This window comes from Erpetoichthys calabaricus, chromosome 11 (genome assembly GCF_900747795.2).
Source record: "Erpetoichthys calabaricus chromosome 11, fErpCal1.3, whole genome shotgun sequence".
Taxonomy (NCBI): domain Eukaryota; kingdom Metazoa; phylum Chordata; class Cladistia; order Polypteriformes; family Polypteridae; genus Erpetoichthys; species Erpetoichthys calabaricus.
In genome coordinates, this window is record NC_041404.2 from 32546713 (window position 1) to 32569312 (window position 22600).

At 40.0% G+C, this 22600-nt stretch overlaps 1 protein-coding gene across 5 annotated transcripts in view; it reads left to right on the forward strand.

Moving 5' to 3' along the window:
* The first annotated feature begins 420 nt into the window (after window positions 1-420).
* The window catches only part of dbn1 (drebrin 1), a 189493-nt gene continuing 167313 nt past the window's right edge, over window positions 421-22600 (forward strand). For 3 of the 5 annotated variants that reach the window (XM_051933839.1, XM_051933840.1, XM_051933841.1), the window contains exon 1: window positions 423-641. In XM_051933839.1, the coding sequence (XP_051789799.1) occupies window positions 559-641 (83 nt within the window). In that variant the 5' untranslated portion in view covers window positions 423-558. Of the gene's footprint in view, window positions 642-22600 lie in introns of all 5 variants that reach the window. The other 2 variants (XM_051933842.1, XM_028812915.2) reach the window with 2 other exon arrangements.

Genomic DNA, 22600 nt, shown 5'->3' on the forward strand with positions numbered 1-22600 from the left:
AAAAAGCATGAAGACCTGTAAAATCCTTTACCACCATTACTAATCTCACTTTCTAGCAGTTTTACCCACTTCACAACTACAGGAGAGCGTGTAACACTGATGATGTAAAAACGACGATGTAAAAATCATGACGGCAGTTCGGCTCAAATAAGCCTGTTGTTGTCTGTCGCCAACTAACCCTGAGGTTTCAAAACAAAAGGACAACAAGACAAAGATCAACTTTTACCTCATATTTTAAAGACGGACGTTCTTCGGCATTGTTTATCTGTTGTACCATCCCAGTCAAGATTCTCTGAGCGTCAGGAACGGCCTTCGTTCACCTGCAGCCATAAACCGCTAAACCCGAGTGTGTTCAGCAGGCGCCAGAAACCTGCAGGCACTAGGACCCAGCGCAGCTCCTCCCTGCAGCTCTCTCCAAGCCGTCCGTTTGGTGGGTTTTAATGCAGTCTCTTTGTTCCAGTCCCAATCTCTCGCTCTCTGTCTCTCTCTCTCATTCCATCCTGTCTCGTTATTCCATTACTGTATCATACAGGTCTGGATGATTACAAAGACAGCAATATGGCTGTGAACCTCAGCAAGAACAGACTGGAGCTGCTAACAGCCTATCAGGACGTTATCGACGAGAAATCTTCCACAGACTGGTAAGGACGAAAACAAAAAAAATCAATAAAAATGGTAATAACTGACGCGATTATGATATTGCTGCAGTAATGCCTATTGTAATGAGACTCGCGCATATTATATGGCCACATCGTCTTTTTCTTCTTAAACTGGAGGATTTTTCAGTCCTGCTGGGGATGGAGGCATCGCCCCGCAGCGGAGCTGAACTGTTCCCTGTTGCTGCAGCAGTAGCATCCTTCATCGGGCTGTCATGTCGGGGGGCAGCGCCGCACAATGCGTGTCCCCTGCAGTTTATGGAAATATTAAGTCGGTATCCGTTTACGTGATGCGGCATTGGACCATTCTAAGATTTCTAATATTCGTGCCCTTGAATATAGCAAAATGATTGTATTAAGTAGACATGGACAAGCAGCAGAAACAATATTAGGAAACACTGAGCCATTTTGTCTTATTGTGTGTGCTTCAAGTGTCCTGCGCGTTGCGGGAGAAAATGTCAAGTTACATTGCATTGCGAGCACGCGTTGCGTTTGGCTACGCCGCATCACTATTGTTTCTTTATGATTTTAGGGAACCGATTTCTCCTTCTCTTCGGTCTTCTTCCGCTGGCTCTTCCTCTCCCAGAAACCGCAATAGCTGGGCACCGTTCTGAGATAAGAATCATTTCGAACGAGTACCTCGGAGGATTGAGAAACGGGCACTGTGGGCCGTGCAGGATTATAATGGTGGTGGTTGTGATGATGATGATTAGACTGCAATTGTTTAGTTCCGGCTCCCATCATTGAGCTGAATCCTCTGAAATACACTCGGATTTGCGCGAGAAATGAAATTGGAGGGGACAAAAATGTGCATGTCTAGTAGGACGCCCTCTCTCATTATCTGTGCATCCACTGTCTCGTAATTTGTAGTTAAATCTTGTGTTTAAGAAGCCCATTTTTGGATTTTATTGAATTGCACAATTTATGTGTTTATTAATTTCGTAGCACTCTAGTAAACCACCAGAAGGGAATCCCGGCATTGTCTTCGTGCCTTAGAAGGGGTTAAGTGCTGGTGAAGAATAACCTCCTCGGTGGAAGGGAGGACTGGTTAAGGGTGCGCCGTGGGCATCGTCCGCTGTTGAAGACCCTCTGGGCCACCCCTCCTCCCCTTTTAAAGTAAAGAGGGTGGGGGCTTCGAGTCCTAATAGACTTGAATTAAACAAAGATCGAACTTAGAGGAAGCTGCGGAGGGGAATTCAACACCAGGATACTGTTTTTTTTTGTTTGTGCATTGATTTTTAAAAATGTGTGTGTGAGCTAATTCATTATAGGCAGAAGCTGCGGTGACGAAAGAGGCACCGAGTGTTCACTTGCTCAACCTTTATTTATATAGCGCCTTGAAGAGAACACTTACTTTACAAAGTACACACGAATACGTTGGAAGCAAAGAGACAATGGAAGCCAAGGCCAGGTCATTAAAACAAATGGAAAATAAGTAGTGCTAGGAAGAGAAATGGCTCAACAGGCTAGGGTGTTGTTATGGTGGGGTGCCAGCTGAGAAAGAAAACGATTGTTTTAGGCTCACAGTAAGGTTAGAATTATCTTATTTTTGGGTAAGAAGGTTGGCAAGGGTGGCAAAATTCTGAACATCCTCTTAAGGTGGAGTAGTCTTGTGGCTTGCAAAATGCCATACCTCATTTACACAGTCAAGCAACAAAGTGAGGACACTCCATGTTTTTTATTTTTTTGTTTTTTTTGCGGACATATCAAGATTTGATCTTCATTTAAACATGATCTATAGATATAAGGTGATCTCATTGCAAAAGACAATGAAAATTTGACTTGACGATAATTTATTCAGGAGTTTGCATGTTCTCCCCGTGTTTGTGTGGGTTTCCTCCCACAGTCCAAAGACATGCAGATTAGGTACATTGGCAATCCTAAATTCCCTAGTGTGTGCTTGGTGTGTGTGTGTGTGTGCCCTGCAGTGGGCTGGCACCCTGCCCGGGGTTTGTTTCCTGCCTTGCACCCTGTGTTGTTTGGGATTGGCTCCAGCAGACCCCCTTGACTCTGTGTTAGGATATAGTGGGTTGGATAATGGATGTATAATTTATTCAAGGATATGCCTTTTCTGCCTGTGGGAAAAGTAAAACGCACATCATGCCTCCCCCAACTCTAATAGCTGGTATTGCCCCTTGGGTAGTGGTTTCCTAAACCATTCTAGCACTTTTGGACTGAGAGAGAGGTTTCCCATTCTTCCATGCAGAATTCTTTCAGCTGTGCAATGTTTGATGGCTGTCTTGTGTACACAACCCATTTTAAATCCCCCCCCCCCCCCCCAAAAAAAAATCATCTCGATTAGCAGATCTGGGCTTTTGATTTGGTCATTCCAGAACCCTTTATTTCTTGCTTTTCAGTTGTTCCTTAGTGGATTTACTGGTATGTTTAGGGTCATTGTCATGCCGCAATGTCCGCGTTCAGCAGAGCTTCAATCTTCTGACAGATGACTTCACATTATTCATGGCCACCCTCTGGTTTAATGGAGTATCCATAGAGGATTCTTTGGTGAGCTGCTCAGACCCTGATGCTGCTAAGCAGCCCCAAGCCATAATATTTCCACCACCATGCTTTACAGTTGGTATCGATTTCCTCTGGTCAGATAATGCCTTTGGTTTTCACCAAACATGTATTCTGGTACTATGACCATATCACTCTATCTTTATCACATTTGTCCAGAGCAGAGTGTTCCAGAAGTCCTGGTCTTTGCCTAGCTGTTCATGAGCAAACTGTAGTCTTGCCCTGAATTTCTTTCTGGGCAGCAAAGGTTTCCCCTGGCACATCTCCCACGTAAGGTCTAATTCTAAGCATCTTTCTAATTGTAGACTCGTGAACTTTGACATCAACAATGGCAAGAGCTACCTGTAGGTCCCATGATGAAATTCCAGGTTTCTTCAAGACTTCTTTCAGCATCTTGCATTCTGTACTCAGGCTGACTTGCTGGGGTGGCCAGGCATAGACAAACTGGCAGTTGATTGAAAACTTCTCATTATCTTCCTGACATTGGAATGGTTGAGATTTCCAATCATTTAGAGATCTTATTAAATTCCTTATTAGACTCCATGACATCTGTAACCTTTTTTCTGAAGGTCTTGGAGAGCTCTTCCAAGTGGTGATAACCCACACTTCAACAACAAAGAGCAAACAAAATTAAATGTGTGAGGTTTATATAAGACAAGTTCAGACAAGATCCTCTCTAATGAGGTTCTACTCATTTGCATCTGATTTGGTGTTCAAGATTATAATTTGAGGTATTTGAGGTAGTGTAAAATCTAGGAGTGGACCTTTTCTACTTGTGAAATTTGCATTTATGCTTATTTAAATTATACAGTGGACTAGAAAAGGTAAATGTGGCATGGTGTATTTGTACATAACATCACCTTTATCTATATATGCACTTTAAATGAAGACAAAATATTGATATGTCCAAATATGTTAAAAAGAAAAAAAGACTTCATGGGTTGTACTACTTTTTCACATAACTGCGTGTACTGCTTTGGCTTTAAAAAGATTCTCTGCATTAACTTCATACACATACTGGAACAGTTCCTATTTTTCTTTCAACAGATCATTCACTTAAAACCTAAACATTATTATTATTATTATTATGTTTTCAGTGATTAAGGACATTAAAATAGATACTGTAATTCTGTATATTTATTAGAATTTCACATATTTCATTAAAACCCAAGGTGTCAATCAATCTTTACATAGTACTTTTTCTAAATGACCATCACCAATAGGTAATACATAATTAAAATAATAAAAAGAAATGCAATGAAGTTGATTAACACTATACTTCAAATACACAACAAATGATAAAACATAAGCAATACTAAAGTGAACTAACCATGAAACAAATCTCCTTGAAACGTTGCGTCTGGGGAAAGCCAACAAATGTCCTGGCAATAAGTTAGAATATAAATCAATGAAGTGAACACACGCACACACATATACATGTATACATGTATATATATAATATATATATATATATATATATATATATATATATATATATATATATATATATATATATATATATATATATTATACACACACACACACACACAGTATATAAGAATCAATTAACATGCTAGTGGGGTTTCAGAATCTGTGAGAAAATCTGTTAGTACAGAATTAAACACATGGAGAGAGTTTGAAATGCAGGACGACGTTGAATGTTATGACTCGGGGGAACCTCATGGACTGACCCGAGAGAGCGTTCAGAAGGTAAGAGTCATAAAGGTGAATGAGAGTTTAGGGATTGCAGTAGCCATCTGTAAGTTAAGACAACAAGCCCCACAATTCTGATTATAAATTATTAGGAAGGTTAGCTTTGATGATTGAAATCATCTTTCATGTATATTTGGATTATTGTAAAGACTGTTTGAAAATGCGTAACACAGATTATTCTGCCCTTAGGGTGCAACACTGCATGTGGAATGACTTGACTGCTTAGGCATTAATGGGCGACGTGAGGCTGATTGATGTGCAAGGCCGGCTTGTGAGATGAGAAGTGGGCATTGTGGCAAGAGGAATCTCAAATTTGGAGTGCAACTCCTCATTAAAAAGGAATCACTCTGCCAAAATAGTATGTGCTCCCCTCTGGCAAATAAAGCTATTTTTGGAATAGAAAGCACCAAGGTCTCCATATTCTCCGTATAAAGCACTCACTTCTCTTCATTACACTTGCAAAACTATGGCTTTGTTCAGATTTGTTTCCCTATCCATTTGGCCTGGACCACTGAGGAATTGAAACTTGATATTTTTGGTTACTCTCTCCAGTTTTACACATTTAAAAAAGAAATGTGAGGTTTTGCAGCTGCTGGTATTGTTTCTGTTGCTTTACTCCATCTGAACAGTTTTTTTTTTTTTTTTTTTTTAATCATACAGTAGTTGAAACAAATAAAGTGGTTTTGGATGGATGGACTATATATAATATTTCAGTGATAATTAATGTATCAAATAGAAGGCAAGCCTCCATCATGTTCTCTAAAAACACACAGCAATGGCACTGACGGATGGGCAGTACTGTCCTACTTTGAAAGGAAGCTTTGTTTTCTGGCTGTTAATAAATTCTACAGGTGATTGGCTTCTACGACAAAATGGGGTCACCTTACATATACAGTACATTAAGGGGGTTTATTACAGCAGATATTACAGATGTTCTTTAATAGTTATAATAAGCTCTTAGTAGGGTTTACACACTTGGAGGTCCCTTAGACTAGCTTCATAGCATGTAATACTCTTGTGTTGCGTTCAAACACGTCACGTTAATTAAGCAGTTAATATTATGCATCATTTCTGTGCACGTTCTCTTGGATTCACGTGGGTATAACGGCAGTAAAGCTTTGGTCTATGAAACCTATGTTGTATAGTTAGTTACTTCTGAAGCCCTGAGTGAATCAACTTGCCGGTGTTGCAGCTATAGAGATATGATACAATCGCTCCATACCTCCTGAGATGTCTTATGATGCTGGCAGACACCTATAGCATGTCAGTGGAAAGGTGGTACATTTAATAAAGCCAGATCTCCTGGCAGCACTTCCTCAGATAACTTAAGAGTCTGGCATTAATAATGTGGAGGCATGCTGCTGTCCAAAAGTGTTCTCATCAGATGTTCAGGTAAGGCTAACTATTAAGCCTTGTATGGCACGATGGTGTGTCCATAATTCAAAGATACTGTATCCAAACACAGCTAAATCAAAAGTGGCGTCTTGAGTTAACTAGTAGAACGTATCTTTGTAGACCTGGTCATTACAAATGATATGGCAATAATTTGGAACTTCTGTACTGTTCAAAAGTGGCAATATGCAATGACTAGTAGAAGATGACTTGTGATGACCTGTCTGGTACAAATGGTATTTGCTTAAATGGTCTTGTAGTTGCCTTTCAGCAGTGGAGTCATCAGATGAGGAGTAGAGACTAAGAGTAGAATTCTGCCTGGCACAAATTATGACTGTGGCCTGGTGGTTCTGTATATACAATCCAGTCTTAAACCCCAAAACATAGCAGACACAAGCCATTTGACTTTGGTCTGGTGGCTTTGTATATAAGACACAATCTCTTTGCATTCCAGTAAGCCAACAACACTTGGGCTTTGGATCTGAAGCAGGCTTCACTTTGTTGTCAGTGGTGAACCTCCAGGTGGGAGAAACCTATGAATGGTGATGGATGTTTCACCTGAATGTCATATTTTAAAAGCAATCATTTGCAAGCTCTTCACTCTTTATCACTTCAAATATGTAAGTAGATTGTAAAATCAAGAAGATTACAGCTTGGCTGACCTGTTCAGTACCACAAATAAAATGCTGTCCTTTAATGTGCTTAGCGTACAATATTGGTTATCTCTGACACTGTTATAATTTTTTTAACTGTTATATATATTATTGGTGACATCATCAAGCTTTGCCATGACACTGTGTTTAGGGTATAGCCCACGTGATGTATGTGACAGAGCTCTAGCTGCATGCTCAGTAACTGCACTAGACTGCGAAAGCTACAGTCTCTGGCAATTTCATTTTGAGGTTTCTGATTTTGTTTTTGGTTTTGACTCCTGTTTCATCCATGATTATATGGCAATTTTAATAATAATAATAATAATAATTCATTACATTTATATAGCGCTTTTCTCAGTACTCAAAGCGCTATCCACACAGGGAGGAACTGGGAAGCGAACCCACAACCTTCCACAGTCTCCTTACTGATTTGGTTCTGGCCTCTCCTCTACATGCCCTGTACTCCCCTAAAAGAAATCCTCTGTCTCATCTAAAAAAAAATAATCTTTTGATGAACAAAATCAAAATACTTGATTGAGTCAGTCTATAAAATTGTCTTGGGATGATGGGTAATAATTGTTTATGCAAATTGATTGCAGTAGATGAAGAATGAGAAACCTCATCACAAGGTCTTTCTAGGGCAGCATCAAATTATTTTGAAAAAATTCAAGGATTTTATGTCAGTGTCTGTGTGCACAGCAAGTATCTGAGGTACTTAATATCATAAAAGGACATGAAATACAAGAAGTATTAAAAGGCAAAAATCAACAATCTCAAAATGGAGCAATATATAAATATACTGCATTAAAAATATGTAACCGGAATTGAAGTAAAAAAAGCTTTAAGTCCTGATTCCACCATGTCTAAACACTGCAGATGCCTAATGCTTAAAAAATATTTTGAGCATCTCAGAATAGCACAGAATCTACCAGTCATCCTTGAGTTGCAACGTAAGTAATTATAAGTATACTTAAAGGTAGTTGTCAATTAGTCAGATGTTTACACATCCATCAAATTGCTATTCTTTTGATTCCTCCAGTGGTCATGGTGATGCAGTAAAGATGCACCCTTTGCCGTTATGTTAGTCCACCTCACAGTACACCTACCCATGTACAGTGTATACATATGGAGGTGCAGTTCAATCCACTTGACTTGAAACTGTACATGGAAGATGATCAGCTTATTGGGGAACCCATCTTGCAACTTTGACATATCTAGAATTCTCAGATCTGTTGATAAGGGGCCTGTATTAGATTTCTTTGGGCACACTTGGGAGTCCTACATTTGGGAGAACCAAATATGCCTGTCCAAACAAGCTTTTTAATGATTAGAAAATAAGAGCCCATGGATAGAGCAGTCTAGAACAAGCAACACTGTTCAACTGGATATCCTGCCATGTTTCAAAGAATGACAGGCTGGAAAGTGAACATTTGCAAATGTCCGGAGCAGCAAATGGTAAAGTCTGTTGATTCACATTTTGAAACTTGCCTTTTATTCTTTAGTCAAGATTTTCATGCTGTATTGTGGGCTCATTCTGACACCATTGCAGTCTTTAACCATTTCTTTTATTCCTTTGCATAGATTGACTGTAATTTGTATTTTCCCTCTCTGACATCCTTTATTTTTTAAGAAATCAAAAATGACTAAAACTCCCCTTCAATATCCAATGATGTTAACAGTATGTTGAATGTTGGCACAGTTGCTAGCACTGCTACTGGTTCACAGATTCAGCACCCCAAGTTTAAATCTGTAGACCTGTCATTGTTTGTTGTGTCTTTATGGGTGTTTCTCCCATATCCCCAAAAGATTTGCACTCCCAGCCTTGTACTAGGGCTGCTGGGATGTGCTTCATCCCCACTTGTGGTCATAAATCGGAATAAACAGGTTTGAGAATGATTGAGTATTGGTATTTCCCAAAAACTATATCATCCTGCTTCTTAGTAGTGCAACACTTTAATAACTTTATAGCTGTTTTCCTTTATAATTGCAGATGGTGGAATAGGCCAAAGTCTTTTACTATTGGTTTGTAAATTTGGAAAAAGTAGGAAGATGACTGGGCAGTTTATGGCGAATACTCTTATGTGAAATCATGCTTTGATGTGTCCTTATACCTTTAATGTCAAAATATAAGAAAGGGGACCTATTACAATTTTATACTATTAAAGATCTATAAAATGGTGTGCCAGCATCATAGACCTTAGTACCTCACGGCCCAGTCAGTTTCTGTATGACATTTCCATGGTCTCCCAGTGACTGTGTTGGTGGGTCTGTCTACATATTCTAAAGATGCGTGTCATAGGCTAAGTGGTGACTCTAAATTCTCTCAGGGTTATTTTAAGCCTACTAGGTTAGACTCTCACCAACCATGAGCCTTCACTGTCTCTTTACAAATCCAAGTTTCCGTCAATGAGATATCCTGTCAGAGTAAAGCTCTTAATGGCAATGACTAAGAGTAGTCCTGGCCAAGCCACTGTCATTATCAAGAAGGGCGGGGCAGAAACGGGTCCAGCCCATTAACCAATAAAAGCTTAGGAAATTTAACTACTGCTATCCAGAGTCTTTTACTTTATTAGAAACAAAGTACAGAGGCTTTCTGAGCACACAGCTCAGTCTTTTAAGATGACCACCCTGACCGTACATGTAGACCACAGCTCCATGAAGTTCATAACAACTTGTTCTAACAATGGTGCAAGATAACACAAACAAATAAAAAATGAATAAACATTTTTTTACCTATTTAAATTTTTATTTAAATTTTGAAAAAAGGTGTAGTGGTGGCTCTGAGGCTAGGGATTTGCACTGGGAATCGGAAAGTTGTTGGTTCGAATCCGATAAATGCCAGAAGTGATTTCACTCTATTGGGCCCTTGAGCAAGCCTTTTAATCCGTAATTGCTCCATCCTGGGTATGACGTTAACACGCACACAGGTCCTCCAACTGGAAAGGGGAAATTTTAGGGGTTGGTGGCAAGTTTGGCACCGCAGCCAATGAAAAAAAAAAAACTCAGTTTTATTCCATTCAAACTAGTGTAGTGCTGAGGTGTCACCCATTGCATAGCTGCGCTGGGGAGTCCTAATTTGGGATCCTGGGGTGGTTCGTTGTCTGGTGGGTACGGCAACACGCTGTATTAGTGCATGCTCCCAATACCTACCCCCAAACCCGATATCTGCAATGGAGTAGTTTTGGATGAAGTGGGGAAGTTCTGCTATTTAAGCGGATATCACATTATACAACTTCTACTTGTACAGTATATTAGACTTATGTTACGGTTGCTGCTCTCAGCGCCAGACCATGTCAGTTTAAATGACTAAAAACCATTGGCTATGTCAAATTCAGTGACTGCATGTCGACCTTCCAGCACAGTTAGTTCGCCACTTATGGTGGCCAATAGTGTGCTCCCTGATGGAGCTGGTGCTGTAATAAGGATTAACGGGTACAGTGAGTTCAGCCACAGTATCTACTCTGTTTCTTTTACACATTCTGGTGTGTAAGCCTTATTTCACGTCTTAATACATGCATTGTACTTCAGGATGAGCATCCATTGCTTGTCAGTCCTCCTGTACACACAACCTGCCCCTATGACTAAAGGCAAAGTCAAACCTGTTTGATTTTATCGGAGTGAGTTGTGGACTAGTTGGATTGCGTCACTGAGTATATCACATTATGAGACGGATCTTCACTGGACATGTGCTATCAACTGCCTCCGACCCACTAAGATTATGCAACTTAAAACTGTGACTGAAAATCAGTGGAAAAGTCATGTAATGTGACATATTGAGTGCACCTGGTGCAGGTACAGCACTGTTAGCCATGATGAGAGGCATATGGAACTAATTCTGGGAGCTGCCCCCTTTCTGACTCCTCTGTGGCACTGAAAGGACAATTTTATGAAAGCTGTGTGAGGAGTAGTATGGAAGTAAAGTGTGGCCATAAAGCAGAGCTGGAAAGAACAGAAAATAATCAGGAGGATGTGTGGAGTGTCATGGTGTGAGAGGAAGTCAAATACTTGGCCTGGCATAAGAGAAAGACTGGGTGTGGAGGCGAAACGTATTGTGCATGTGGAGAGAAAGGCAGAGAAGATGTGCATCAAGTTGTGGAAGAGACTGACACAGACTTGTCTGGAGGTGGGGGAGAGGAGGAGGAGGAGGAGATTAGGAGCACGGGCTGATACATCGCATTGCCACAGCCACCACATTGACAAACCAACTGAGGATCCCAGATTATCCCAGTGCAGACCTGGGTGACACCTCGGCACCACACCAGTTCAGATGGAATAGAACCAGTGTGAGGTATTTTTATGGTGGCTGGAGTGCCAATCCCGGTGGTGGAGAGTAGAGGAAAAAAGATCTGGGGAGTAACCGGCCAACCACAGTAAACCCAGAAAATGGCCAATCAACCTGTGGAGGTAACTATTTTTTTCATAATTATGACTTATTAAGCACATTTAGAAAAGTATTGAATGGACAAAATAATTTGAGGGAGAAATGCTGAAGGTGTCCCATTTAATGAGCTATGGGAGAAGAGTTTTAATCTTACGCTGATATCTAAATGTAGGTTAGCTTAAACTTAATTAAACTTTGTCTTTTTGCTGATCCTGGTTATCGTGAGCCCACACCAACTTCCTTAAATCATGATAATCCTTCGAGAAATACAGAATTTTTGGGGTGGGCGTAAGGGTACTGAAGTATTTGTTGCCCCTAAATAAATTCACACACAGTCCTTGACTGTTTTGATATCCTCATGAAGAGGTGTTTGGTGGGCAAGCCCATTAGTGAGGGGCTGCTGTTTGATAAAGAACTGAACATGGCAATAGGAACTGTTTGGAGGTGTGGGGCCTTAGGGGTGGGTGTTTGGGGGATGATGGGACATTCATTTTTTGATTGTTGTTGTCACTAGTCACATCTAAATTTCTTACTACCATGCTGAATTGACTGAACTTTTTGGCTCTGGTAGGGTCTTTTTAACTACTGATTATTGGAGGGATGTGGGAATGGCATCGGTGCTAATGCCTGTAAAGGACTGAGGACTGTAGTGTTAAATGTGCACTACTGCAACCATAAAGAACTTCATAGTCTTTGTCTTTGCCTGCCACAGAGAATGAATGTCCTGTGAAAGCCTGCCATACATGAGGCAGGTTGGGAGGGAATGCTGCCAACATCTCTCAGGGGTTGCAACAATTCCCGAGTATTCCTCTTCCTTTATAAAGTCATGTTAGTGTGGGTGACGCTTATTCTGTGGCCAAAGAGAGAGATTTACTAAGATATTTAAGGAGAAGGGGCCTTGAGGGTTTTTGGGGCAGTCTGCCCAGATCTTCAGTAGGTGCCCTGCTTGGCTTATGGGAACAGAGCGGCGACTCTCAAGACAGAAAGCAGAATGTTGGCAGCTTTCCCAGGCCTAAGCGGTTGGTGAATTGAATTTAAAAACAGGAGGCTGATCATTCATTTAGCCATTGCTTTTATCCTTAGTCCAGGACTTTATTAAAAAGGTGAAGCAAGGGGTGGCACAGAGGAGAAAAAAATTATTTTCTTTTCAAGTGGCCAAACTGACGGGTATTATGGCATGCCTCAGATCTGTGGTGCCACCTTTTGATCTGAATAACAGACTCAAACCCTCTAAACCCATTTCATGATTTGGGGGGGGGGGTTGGGAATGAAAAGCATTAGACACAAGGCAGGAGGCAACCCTGAACATGGTACCAGTCCATCACTAGGCACTCTCGTACACTCAAACATGTTATGCCAATTTGGAATCGCTAATCAGTCCATCGCACGCAATTTTGAATTGCTGAGGAACATCCATGTGGACATTGAGGAGAACATTAAGATGTTAGATCCTTGAGGATCCTTTTGGTCTTCCTTCTATATTTTTCCATTATGGACATTCAGAATTCTTTTTAACACATCTTTAATGGTGATCCCTATGTTGTTAATGGCATGGCAGAGATTTGAAATGTTTTTTTGTTATGGTGCCAAATCTTTGACACTCTATAGTCTAAATCCTTTCCTTTTTGATGTCCAGAATTGCTCTATGTAGTGTCTGTAAGAATTCCACATACCTGGAGATTGATACAATATCCTAAAAGTGTTGGGAGTATGTATCATTCTGCTGAGGACATCAGAAATGGCTGGCCACACCAAAAGATACAACCTGGGGGAGGTGGCAGGATGGTGGCTCATTATGGTGTTTGTTCTGCCAATGTGCTTCCTTTATAACTTTCCTAATTGCTTTCAGTAGAGACCCTCAAGTGTCGCCAGCTGCCTGTAACCTCATTTAGACCTGTGTACTAACAAAGAAAAAACTCCAATCATGTCAGTTTATTGTTATCAGGATGATTCCCTAATACACTACCAAGTAAAGCTAAGTTGTTTATTATTTCTGCAAATTTTCCTGCTGTGTTTTACTTGAAAATTCTCAGAATGTTCCAGAACCTTGTCAGTATTTGACTGACTGTTGTTTCTGAAACTACAACTTAGAAGTTGCCTAAAGCAGCCTAACAGCACATTAGTCTGGCAGTTTGAAGTTACATAATTCATCCACACATTCAGTCATTTCATGCAGAGTCGAGTCATGTGGGGTTCAATTTGATGACCTAATGTGCAAAGCTGCAACTGAACATTGAATGAGATGTCAGTCCACACTCGGTGACTGTGGGTGAGTGTACAGTCTGCTGAATCTTTAAGAGGCAGGTGGAAGCTGAAAGCTGCAAAGTGGCTGGCCTGGAGTGTGTGAGGGTGCTCTGTGCCCAGTGTTGCCCGGAATGACCATTCTGTTAATGGGTTTAAATGTACACTGTCGAAATCTTACCCCGTGAAAGCAGTTTGACATGACACTTCCTTCCAGACTCCTAATTTAATCTATGCTACATTTGGGGACTGTCCCCTGTTACACCCTTCTGGTCCTTGGTCTCCAACCCCCTGTCTTTAAACATTTCTTTTCTTGTTCATATCTTTCTGCTACTGGATCTCTCCATGTTAACTGTTTTGTCTCTGCAGTGTATTAAACCCCTTAGCAGTTTCAATCTTCTGGTGGACATCATCCAAGCCCTGTCTTGTCCTTTTTTTTATAGCTTTGCGATGAATGGTCAGCTCTGACAAAGTGGGACTGGATGGCTGGGGTTGGGTGACTGTTTGTTTTTCTTTTTTTTGCTTTATTCACTGGGCTGTGTGAGTTGAAGGGGTGGACGTCTTTTAGGGAGTTTGTTTTTATGATTTCAGATGTATGATCCATTAGATGTATCTGTTTTTCTAATAAAAAATTGTTTAGAAAAAAAAAATGCAGGTTTAGATTTAGACGTCAGGGCATTGGTTTTAAGGCATAAACCAACCCCAGATGGAATGCCAGTTGTTCATAGGGCATGCTCCTTCTTCCTCCTGCTGGAACCAATATAAAGATGCAAGTTAACATAATCTCCGAGTAGAATGGGGGAATCTGGAATACCCATAGACATCTCAGGCACATGAGGAGAGCATGGAGACTCTGCTAAGGTAATGACTAGCCAGCTTTTGAATTTGCATTGCCACCATTTCAAGCCTCACTTAGCACTGGCACAAGCACTCTGTCTTGCACAAGCAGTGGTATATACATCTTTTTCAGTCACTGTAGTAGTCTCCTCTTCTTGTCTCTATTATGTTAACAAGGATTCACAAGTCTGTGCATTAAAAACAGATTTTGAAATGGACACCTTTTAACCTTCCTGAGTTTGATTAGAAAATACAGTACATTATATATAATATATACTGTGCATAAAATTATTAGGCAAGTGATTATTTTGACCATATTATCATTTTTATGCATATATTCCAACTCCAAGCTGTATTAACTTGAATGCTTATTGGATTTAACCATATCAGGTGATGTGTATTTGTGTAGTTAGGGAGGGTGTAGCCTAAGGAGATCAACACACTATATCAAGGTGTGCATTATTATTACGCAGCTTGTTTTCCTCGGGCAAAATGAGCCAAAACTGAGATTTAACTGACTCTGAAAAGTCAAAAATTGTAAAAAGTCTTTCAGAGGGTTGCAGCACTCTTGAAATTGCTAAGATATTGTGGTGTGATCACAGAACCATGAAACGTTTTGTTACAAATAGTCAACACAAGTCACAAGAAACATGTCGGACTCAAATTAACTGCCAAAGATTTAAGAAGGATCAAACATGAAGCTACCAGGAACCCATTATCTTCCAGTGCTGTCATATTCCAGAACTGCAACTTAGAGTGCCCAGAAGTACAAGGTGTTCAGAGCTCAGAGACATGGCCAAGATAAGGATGGCTGAAACCCGACCACCCCTGAACAAGACATATAAGTTGAGATGTCAAGACTGGGCCATGAAATATCTGAAGACAGATTGGATGGGCCCGTGGCTGGTTCAGTAACGGGCACAGAGCTCCACTTCGACTCAGACGCCAGCAAGGTGGAGGTGAGGTACTGGTATGGGCTGGTATTATAAAAGATGAGCTAGTTGGGCCTTTTTGGGTTGAAGATAGGCACAAAATCAACTCCCAAACCTACTGCCATTTTTTAGAAGACACTTTCTTCAAGCAGTGGTACAGGAAAAAGTCTGCATCTTTCAAGAAGACTATGATTTTTATGCAGGACAATGCTCCATCACATGCATCGAAGTACTCCACTGTGTGGCTAGCCAGTAAAGGCCTTAAAGTTCAAAGAATAATGACATGGCTCCCTTCCTCACCTGACCTAAACTCTATTGAGAACTTGTAGGCCCATCTTAAATGGGAGATTTAAGGTGAAAGGAAAATAGTACACTTCTCTGAACAGCGTTTGGGAGGCTGTGGTCGCTGCTGCACAAAAAGTTAATCAAGAAACTGACACTCTATTAATGGAAGGCTTATGATTGTTATTGAAAAGAAGGGTCACTGTTTTTTTTGGGTTTTTTTTTTTGGAAATGTCAGAAATGTTTCTTTGTAAATTTTGAGTTGCATATTATTCTCACTTTAACAGATTCAAATAAACAATTGAGATGGGAAATTTTTCATTTTTCCTTTAGTTGCTCAATAATTCTGCACACTAATACTTGCCTAATAATTGTGCACACATACGTATTCCCCTGAGAATGTTCACGCTCACATTTCCTTTGTAAAACATTCAGGTTTCAGGTTTATTAACATTTTGCATTGACTGATAGCACTGTATTTGTTTCATATTAAAATGAATCCTCAGAAATACAACTTGCCTAATAATTGTGCACACAGTGTGTGCATATATAAATATCTGTAACCCTAAGTCCTAGAATTTTGAAATTTGGCATGGAAGTATATTTTAGGGTCTAGGTGAGAGAATGGATTTTGGATCTCAAAAAAATTGTTTCTCAGAAATGCCGAAATACATCAGTTTTATTTTGATTTACACTGTTTTTTGCAATTTAAAAAAAAAAAAAAAAAAGTTATCTTTATACAGGGTGGTTGAAAAAAAAACGGGACACATGCCAGTTTTTGAATTTTTTCGAAGTATTTCTGAAATTCAGTATCACATAAGAAATTGGGATGTACTGGTTTCAAAAATTCATTTCACACTACGATGTCATGGCACCGGACAGCATTCGACCCATCAAAACATACTTCTAGAAAATTATCTATTGAGCCCATCTGTCTCGTTTAAAATTGTCCAATATAATGTTTCCAGGGCAAGATCTAACCTGCGAACGCTGCAATCAAGTTCCAGCCTTACTAGGCCACATGTTTTAGGCCTGCACCAAATTAACATCATTCTGGACAAAAGTCTTTAAATGCCTATCAGACAGCCTTGAGGTCACAATCCCTCCTAATCCACTAACAGCTGTGTTTGAGGTACTTCCAGATGTGCTTAAACTAGAGAAGGACAAACAAACTGGAATTGCCTTTACTACACTACTGGCACGTAGACTTATCTTGCTAAACTGGAAGAATCCTAACTCTCCTCTTTTAAGTCAGTGTGATGTTATATACTATTTGAAACTGGAAAAAATCAAATTCGCACTTACAGGATCTGTACAGAACTTTTTCAGAACTTGGGAGGATCTAATCAACATTTTAGAATAAGTATTTAAATTGAGGCAACCGGTTCTCTCCATTTATCTTTATTCATTTACTAATTTAGATAGATAGATAGACAGATAGATAGATACTTTATTAATCCCAATGGGAAATTCACAATTTATCTATTTACTTATTTTTACTAGCTTAAAGTTTTACTCTGTTGGCCTAGCTCTCTTTCTCAGGGGTGGGGGTTGATTTGTTTCGAACCTTTTTTTGTTTAGTTTGAATTATTTGTATGGAATGCTATTTGATTGTAATAAAATCCAAAAAAAAAACCCATCCAGATAAAGTTTTATGTTCCTTTACCGTAACAGTACGTGACGTTGCCAGTTAGTGTGAATTTGTAGTTCCTTGCTCAACACATTTGCTTCCTTTTGTGTGATTTTACATATACAGCGCAGACTTGGTACATATTCAAAAACTAAAATAAAACTGTATCCATATTTTTATATTAGCCAGTTTATTAAAAGAGATCTTTGCGAGCAAAGCTGCGGGTATTAGTTAGTAGTCTTATAAGACATAATCAAGGCACCCACATGTGACTTGTTTAGAATTGTCATTGAGCCTAACATGCACATATTTGGACTCTGAGAATCTGCAGGAAATTCAACAAACTTACACAGACAGAACATGCAAACTCCATGTAGACAGTGGGTAAGATCAGAACCTAGGACATTGGACCTGTGAGGCAGAGAAAGAACATGCAAACTATATGCAGACAGGGTTCAGGATTTGAGCTCAGGACGGTGGATCTGTGAGGCAGCAATGCTAACCACTGCACCACTGTTTACAGTTTATGTACTTAAATATAAATTTTCACAAAAAAAAAAATGTAAAAAGCCTTGGCCAAGAGGAATGTTGAGTGTGAAGATCTTAGTTTATTTGTTTGGTTTGTCAATGTATTTTATGAGGAATCTATTGCATGCATCACCACAAATCATGAAGGAATAAGTGAGTTTTTTTCCACAATTGTCCTTTTTGTAGGGTGCTTTTTGTAATGAAGACCTCAAAGCATGAAAGGCTGATCACTCTTCAAAGCAGCTTTCCTGCTTGAAGAACCTCAAACCACAAAGGGAAGATCACCAGTTTTTTGGCAATCTTCTGTTGGGCTAGTTTGGAATACGGAAGCTGGGTGACTGGTCTTACTCATTTTATACATAATCAGTTTACACGTCATGTAATTATTAGGTACTAGGGGGCTTGCCCCCTGCTCGCTTTTCTCGCCAACCCCCATTGCCTGCGCTACGCGCCAGCCACTTTGCGTCTCTGCCGCTTGCGATGTGAAGAGGGGGGCTGAACGCACACCAAAGAGATGCAGTCGCTCCTCTGAAACCCCGTCTTAAACGGTGATACAATGGGAAACAAATAGTTTTTTTTTTTTTTTACCTCCTCTTTGCTTGATCAGCTGCTGACTTGCTGCTGCTGTGCCGTGTGATCTGCATCGGTGCTTCAAACATTTAAAAGCCTGTACAGCAGCTGTCCTACTCTTTGTCTATTATTTCCGGCCCCGGGTGTGGTTAAATCACTTGGCACAAAGTCTTGTCTCGCAGGACATCAGTTCTTGATATTTTAGTTTATAATTTAAAAATGGAATAAGAATCTGAAAATCTAACAACATCACATTAAAGTTTGATAAATTCTGAAAAGAGTGATACCAAACATATATATGTTGGTTTTAAAATAAGACCGATTTGAAGTGTGACAAAAAAAGTGACGACATAAGTCGCATAAAATCGTTGCACTTTTAGACTTAGGATTTTATATATTTAGAGTAGATTTAATGAATTACAGTGTCACTTGGCTGCAAACATTCAAGCACAAAACATGTAGCTCAGAGGGCTTTGCAAGTTGTTAAAGAAAAAATTGCTACTGAAAAGAAAACATAATAAATTAGAAATAAATGAGTATATGAATGGAAATAAATGAAATATTGGTAATAGTAAATAAATCAATACACACTTGTGTAATACAGATAAAGTAGGATCCTTAATGTGCAAAATTCTTAAAGTAAATGATTTAACTGATAGGGCTTTTTTTAATAGTAAATTCTGTTAAATTTGTGGACAACAAATGGAAACATTAGGATGTGCTACAATGCTGCATAATGCAAAATAAAGAGATGTTCATATGTATGTGGGCTTGTCACTGTATGTGGCTATACGCATAAATATTTTTTAAAAATATGACTGAAAAGTGTCAGAAGGTGAGGCCCCATCGGTGGGGTGTTTACTTATCCAGCCATTTCTGTTTTCCAAGGCTCTTTTGGGAGGCATGGACCTCATGCAGTGAGTGATGAATGGGCATACTTTAATCCTCCCTTCCTCCTTGGCACCACTTGCCCTCCATCAGTTTGACGGGTGATTAAGATCGACCCCCCCCCCTCCTGTGCTCCCATGGCAACTCACACCTTTAGATAAGAAGCACCCTGGTGAACTAGTCTGAGTTATGTGTGATTATAATACTTAGGCGAATAGTTAAATTACAGTAGGATTACAAAGAGCTCTAATTATTAACAATTATGATACTCGGGTAGAAGAATTTCATTACTGCTGTAATCACAGGCTTTTGTGAAGGGCATTGGTGTTGTGCTTTAAAACATTAACTTTTCAGGAAAAAGGATCTTCACAAGAAACATTTTGAACATTGACGAGAACAGGCCATTTGGCCTAACAAAGCTCACCAGTCCTATCCATCTAATTTTTCCAAAATAACATCAAGTTGACTTTGAAGGTCCCTGATGTCCCACACTCTACCACACTACTTGGAAGTTTTCCATGCATCTGTAGTTCTCTGTATGATTTATTTTATCTAAGATGTATTTATCTTAACTGAAAACGTTGTCTTGCAGTTCCAGTGCCTTGGATTGGACTTTCATGCCTAGTTGCTGTCTATGGGCAACTTGCATGTTCTCCTTGTGTGTATGTGTATGTGAGTTTTCTCCAGCCATGCCAGTTTTCCTCCCACATCCCAAGGGTGTATGTGCGTCAGGCTAACTGTAATCTATGTACTTAAGTGGATCTTACAGTGGACTGGTGCAACCCACAGGTATGGGTTCTGCCTTACTCATATTTGGGTCTAGTGCAGAGAGAACTTTTTTTTTCTAGTCAACCCAGTCTTGCCCCTTTTAGGGTCTTTAAGATGACCATCAGATTTTTTTTTTTGGTTCCCTGTTGGAGGAGCAATGTTGTTGACTAATGACACAGTTGAAGCTGCACAGCATCTACCTTCTGGCTACGTTTAATGTTTTATATTTATAGATGGCAATGCTCATCTAAAGTCTATGTCCTGTTGTTATGCCACATGGTGAAGTAATAGTCCAAATGACAAAGAGATTGTAGCAGTCAGAAGCACTTCTCAGACGCGTGGGGCCAAGTATCTGCTGTGATCTACAAGTGTGTGTTTTTGTGCCTCACTCATTACAATATACAAATTGATTATGCTTCAGGTACCTTGTGCTACTGACTTCCTGATAACAGCAGTTTTAACTTTTGTTTTTTCAGTGTCGATTTATTTGTTCAGTTTGTTTTTCTTTCTCCATCTCTCCATTGCTATTTTACGTGTTTTTATAATAAGTGAGTAGAAATGGGACACTGGTACTGGAACGTTTAATGTACACGCACTGGAGGAACTAGGAAGACACCTTCTGAACAGAGCCTTTTCATTGGCGGTATTCAATACAATCTTTTTAGTGAGTTGTCTCCAGATGTGTGTTCTTGGTCAAAAATCATTTCTGGCCCTGTGAGACTTGGTGCCTTTTGACCCTACATTGGATTACATGGATCTCAGAATGTTATGCTGACTACAGTTTCTTTCTTATATTGAAGTAATAAATAGAAAGGCTAACAATTCTCCCTGTACGAACCTCTTCAGGCTCCCTGTGACCCACTTGGCTGTTGGTGTTCATTCACACTAAACTCACACAGTCTCATGTCAAGTCACTTGAACTGTCTTTTCACTTCATGACTGCTTTGCTTTCAGTGTGGAGTCAGCATATTTTCCCCATTTCCTATACTGCATCTCTAAACTGGCTCCAAGAGTCTGTGCATGCCCTGTGATAGATTAGGAATCCATTCTCGATTTGTTCCTACCATATTTTCTTTGGACAGAAAGTGTACGTTATGGATATTTAGGATATAACTGCTCAAGAAAATTTCCCCTTAGGGGATTAATAAAATATATCGAAATCAATCCTTCAGCCCTGTGGGTCTTCTGAGCACAGTCCACATGCAAGTTTAACACGTGGTTGACCAGCACCAATTAGATCTCTCCAGTTATACTTTCTGTAGGACATTAGATGGTTTGTGTGGCCTAGCAAGTAAGTAAGGCACTGGACTGGAAACTGCTTAGCTGCCAATCTTGACAACAGTCCCTCCATATTAATCCTGTCCATCACAACACCAGCACCACCCACGTTGTATTGTGGAGACAGCTTCTTTTTAAGATCTTGACATGCACAAGACATTTTGATAAAAGCTTCTTGTATGGACACAACCACTTTAAGCCACCGCTTGACCTAACATGGCAATGTGTTGCATGTTGGGTGGATATAGAGATATGCAGTGTGGTGTATTGTAGTGGTTAAGGCTTTGGACTTCAAGTCCCACTAATGACACTGAGTGACCATGAGCAAGTTGCTCCACTTGCCTGTGCAAAAAAAAAAATGTAACCAATTGTACTTCAAATGTTATAAGTCATCTTGGGTAACGGCGTCAGCGAAGTAATAAGTAATATGCAAGTAAGAGTTTCACTGTACTTCAGTACATGAAACAATATGATTACTACTAATGAATAACTATTGGGTACATTCCTAAAGGAGGTTCCAGCTAGCTTATTAAAGTGACCACATGCTATGGTACAGGTAGACATAACAAGCCTTTGCTCTTGTGCACTGCCCTTTGCTGCTCAGATGGGAACTAGCGTTGCCAGTTTCATAAATGGTCTCCCATGGTACCCATCCTGCCATACTTCTAAGTGTGTATATTGAATGAAAAAGGCTTGGTTGTCTTAAAATAATTAAGGAACAAAAACTTAAATTGGCTTTGTTATCAATGAAAAACATCTTTTGTATCTGCCCTCTGGTCCCAGCCATAAGGAGCCCCAGGGAGATGCACAGACTATTAGATGTGGAAGTCTGATTTGAATGTTATGAGGCTTTGGTCAAGTTGCCAGTACCTACATTCATTTGGCTGTGTAAAACAAAATGCCAGCATGAACATAAAAGGATGGCACAGCAAGCAGGGGTTATGCTTTGGCACTGTGACATGCCCATTCCTACCCTTATCCCACCTCCCTCAGCAACGAGTATACCCTCTGTTTCATTCAGGCAGAAGGCAGATCAGGCAGCAGCCGACCTCTAAGAGAATCGGTATGAACAAGGCCTGCTTCATGGAGTGGAATTTCTTGTGGGCAGTTAGCACGTCTAGCTGCCGTATTGTTTAAGCTGTGGGCAGTATGTATCAAATAGCCTACTCCCCTGGCGAACATGCTGTGTCAACTACAAATGAAAAAGGCTTGTGTCGGCATGTGTCGTTCCAATGTGAAGCCACTAGAGACATTAGTTTGTATTTTGAATAGAGTTGTGCCTGGCACACGATTGCGCACAGTTTTTAGTAATCCAGTCCAGCAATGAAAGAGTG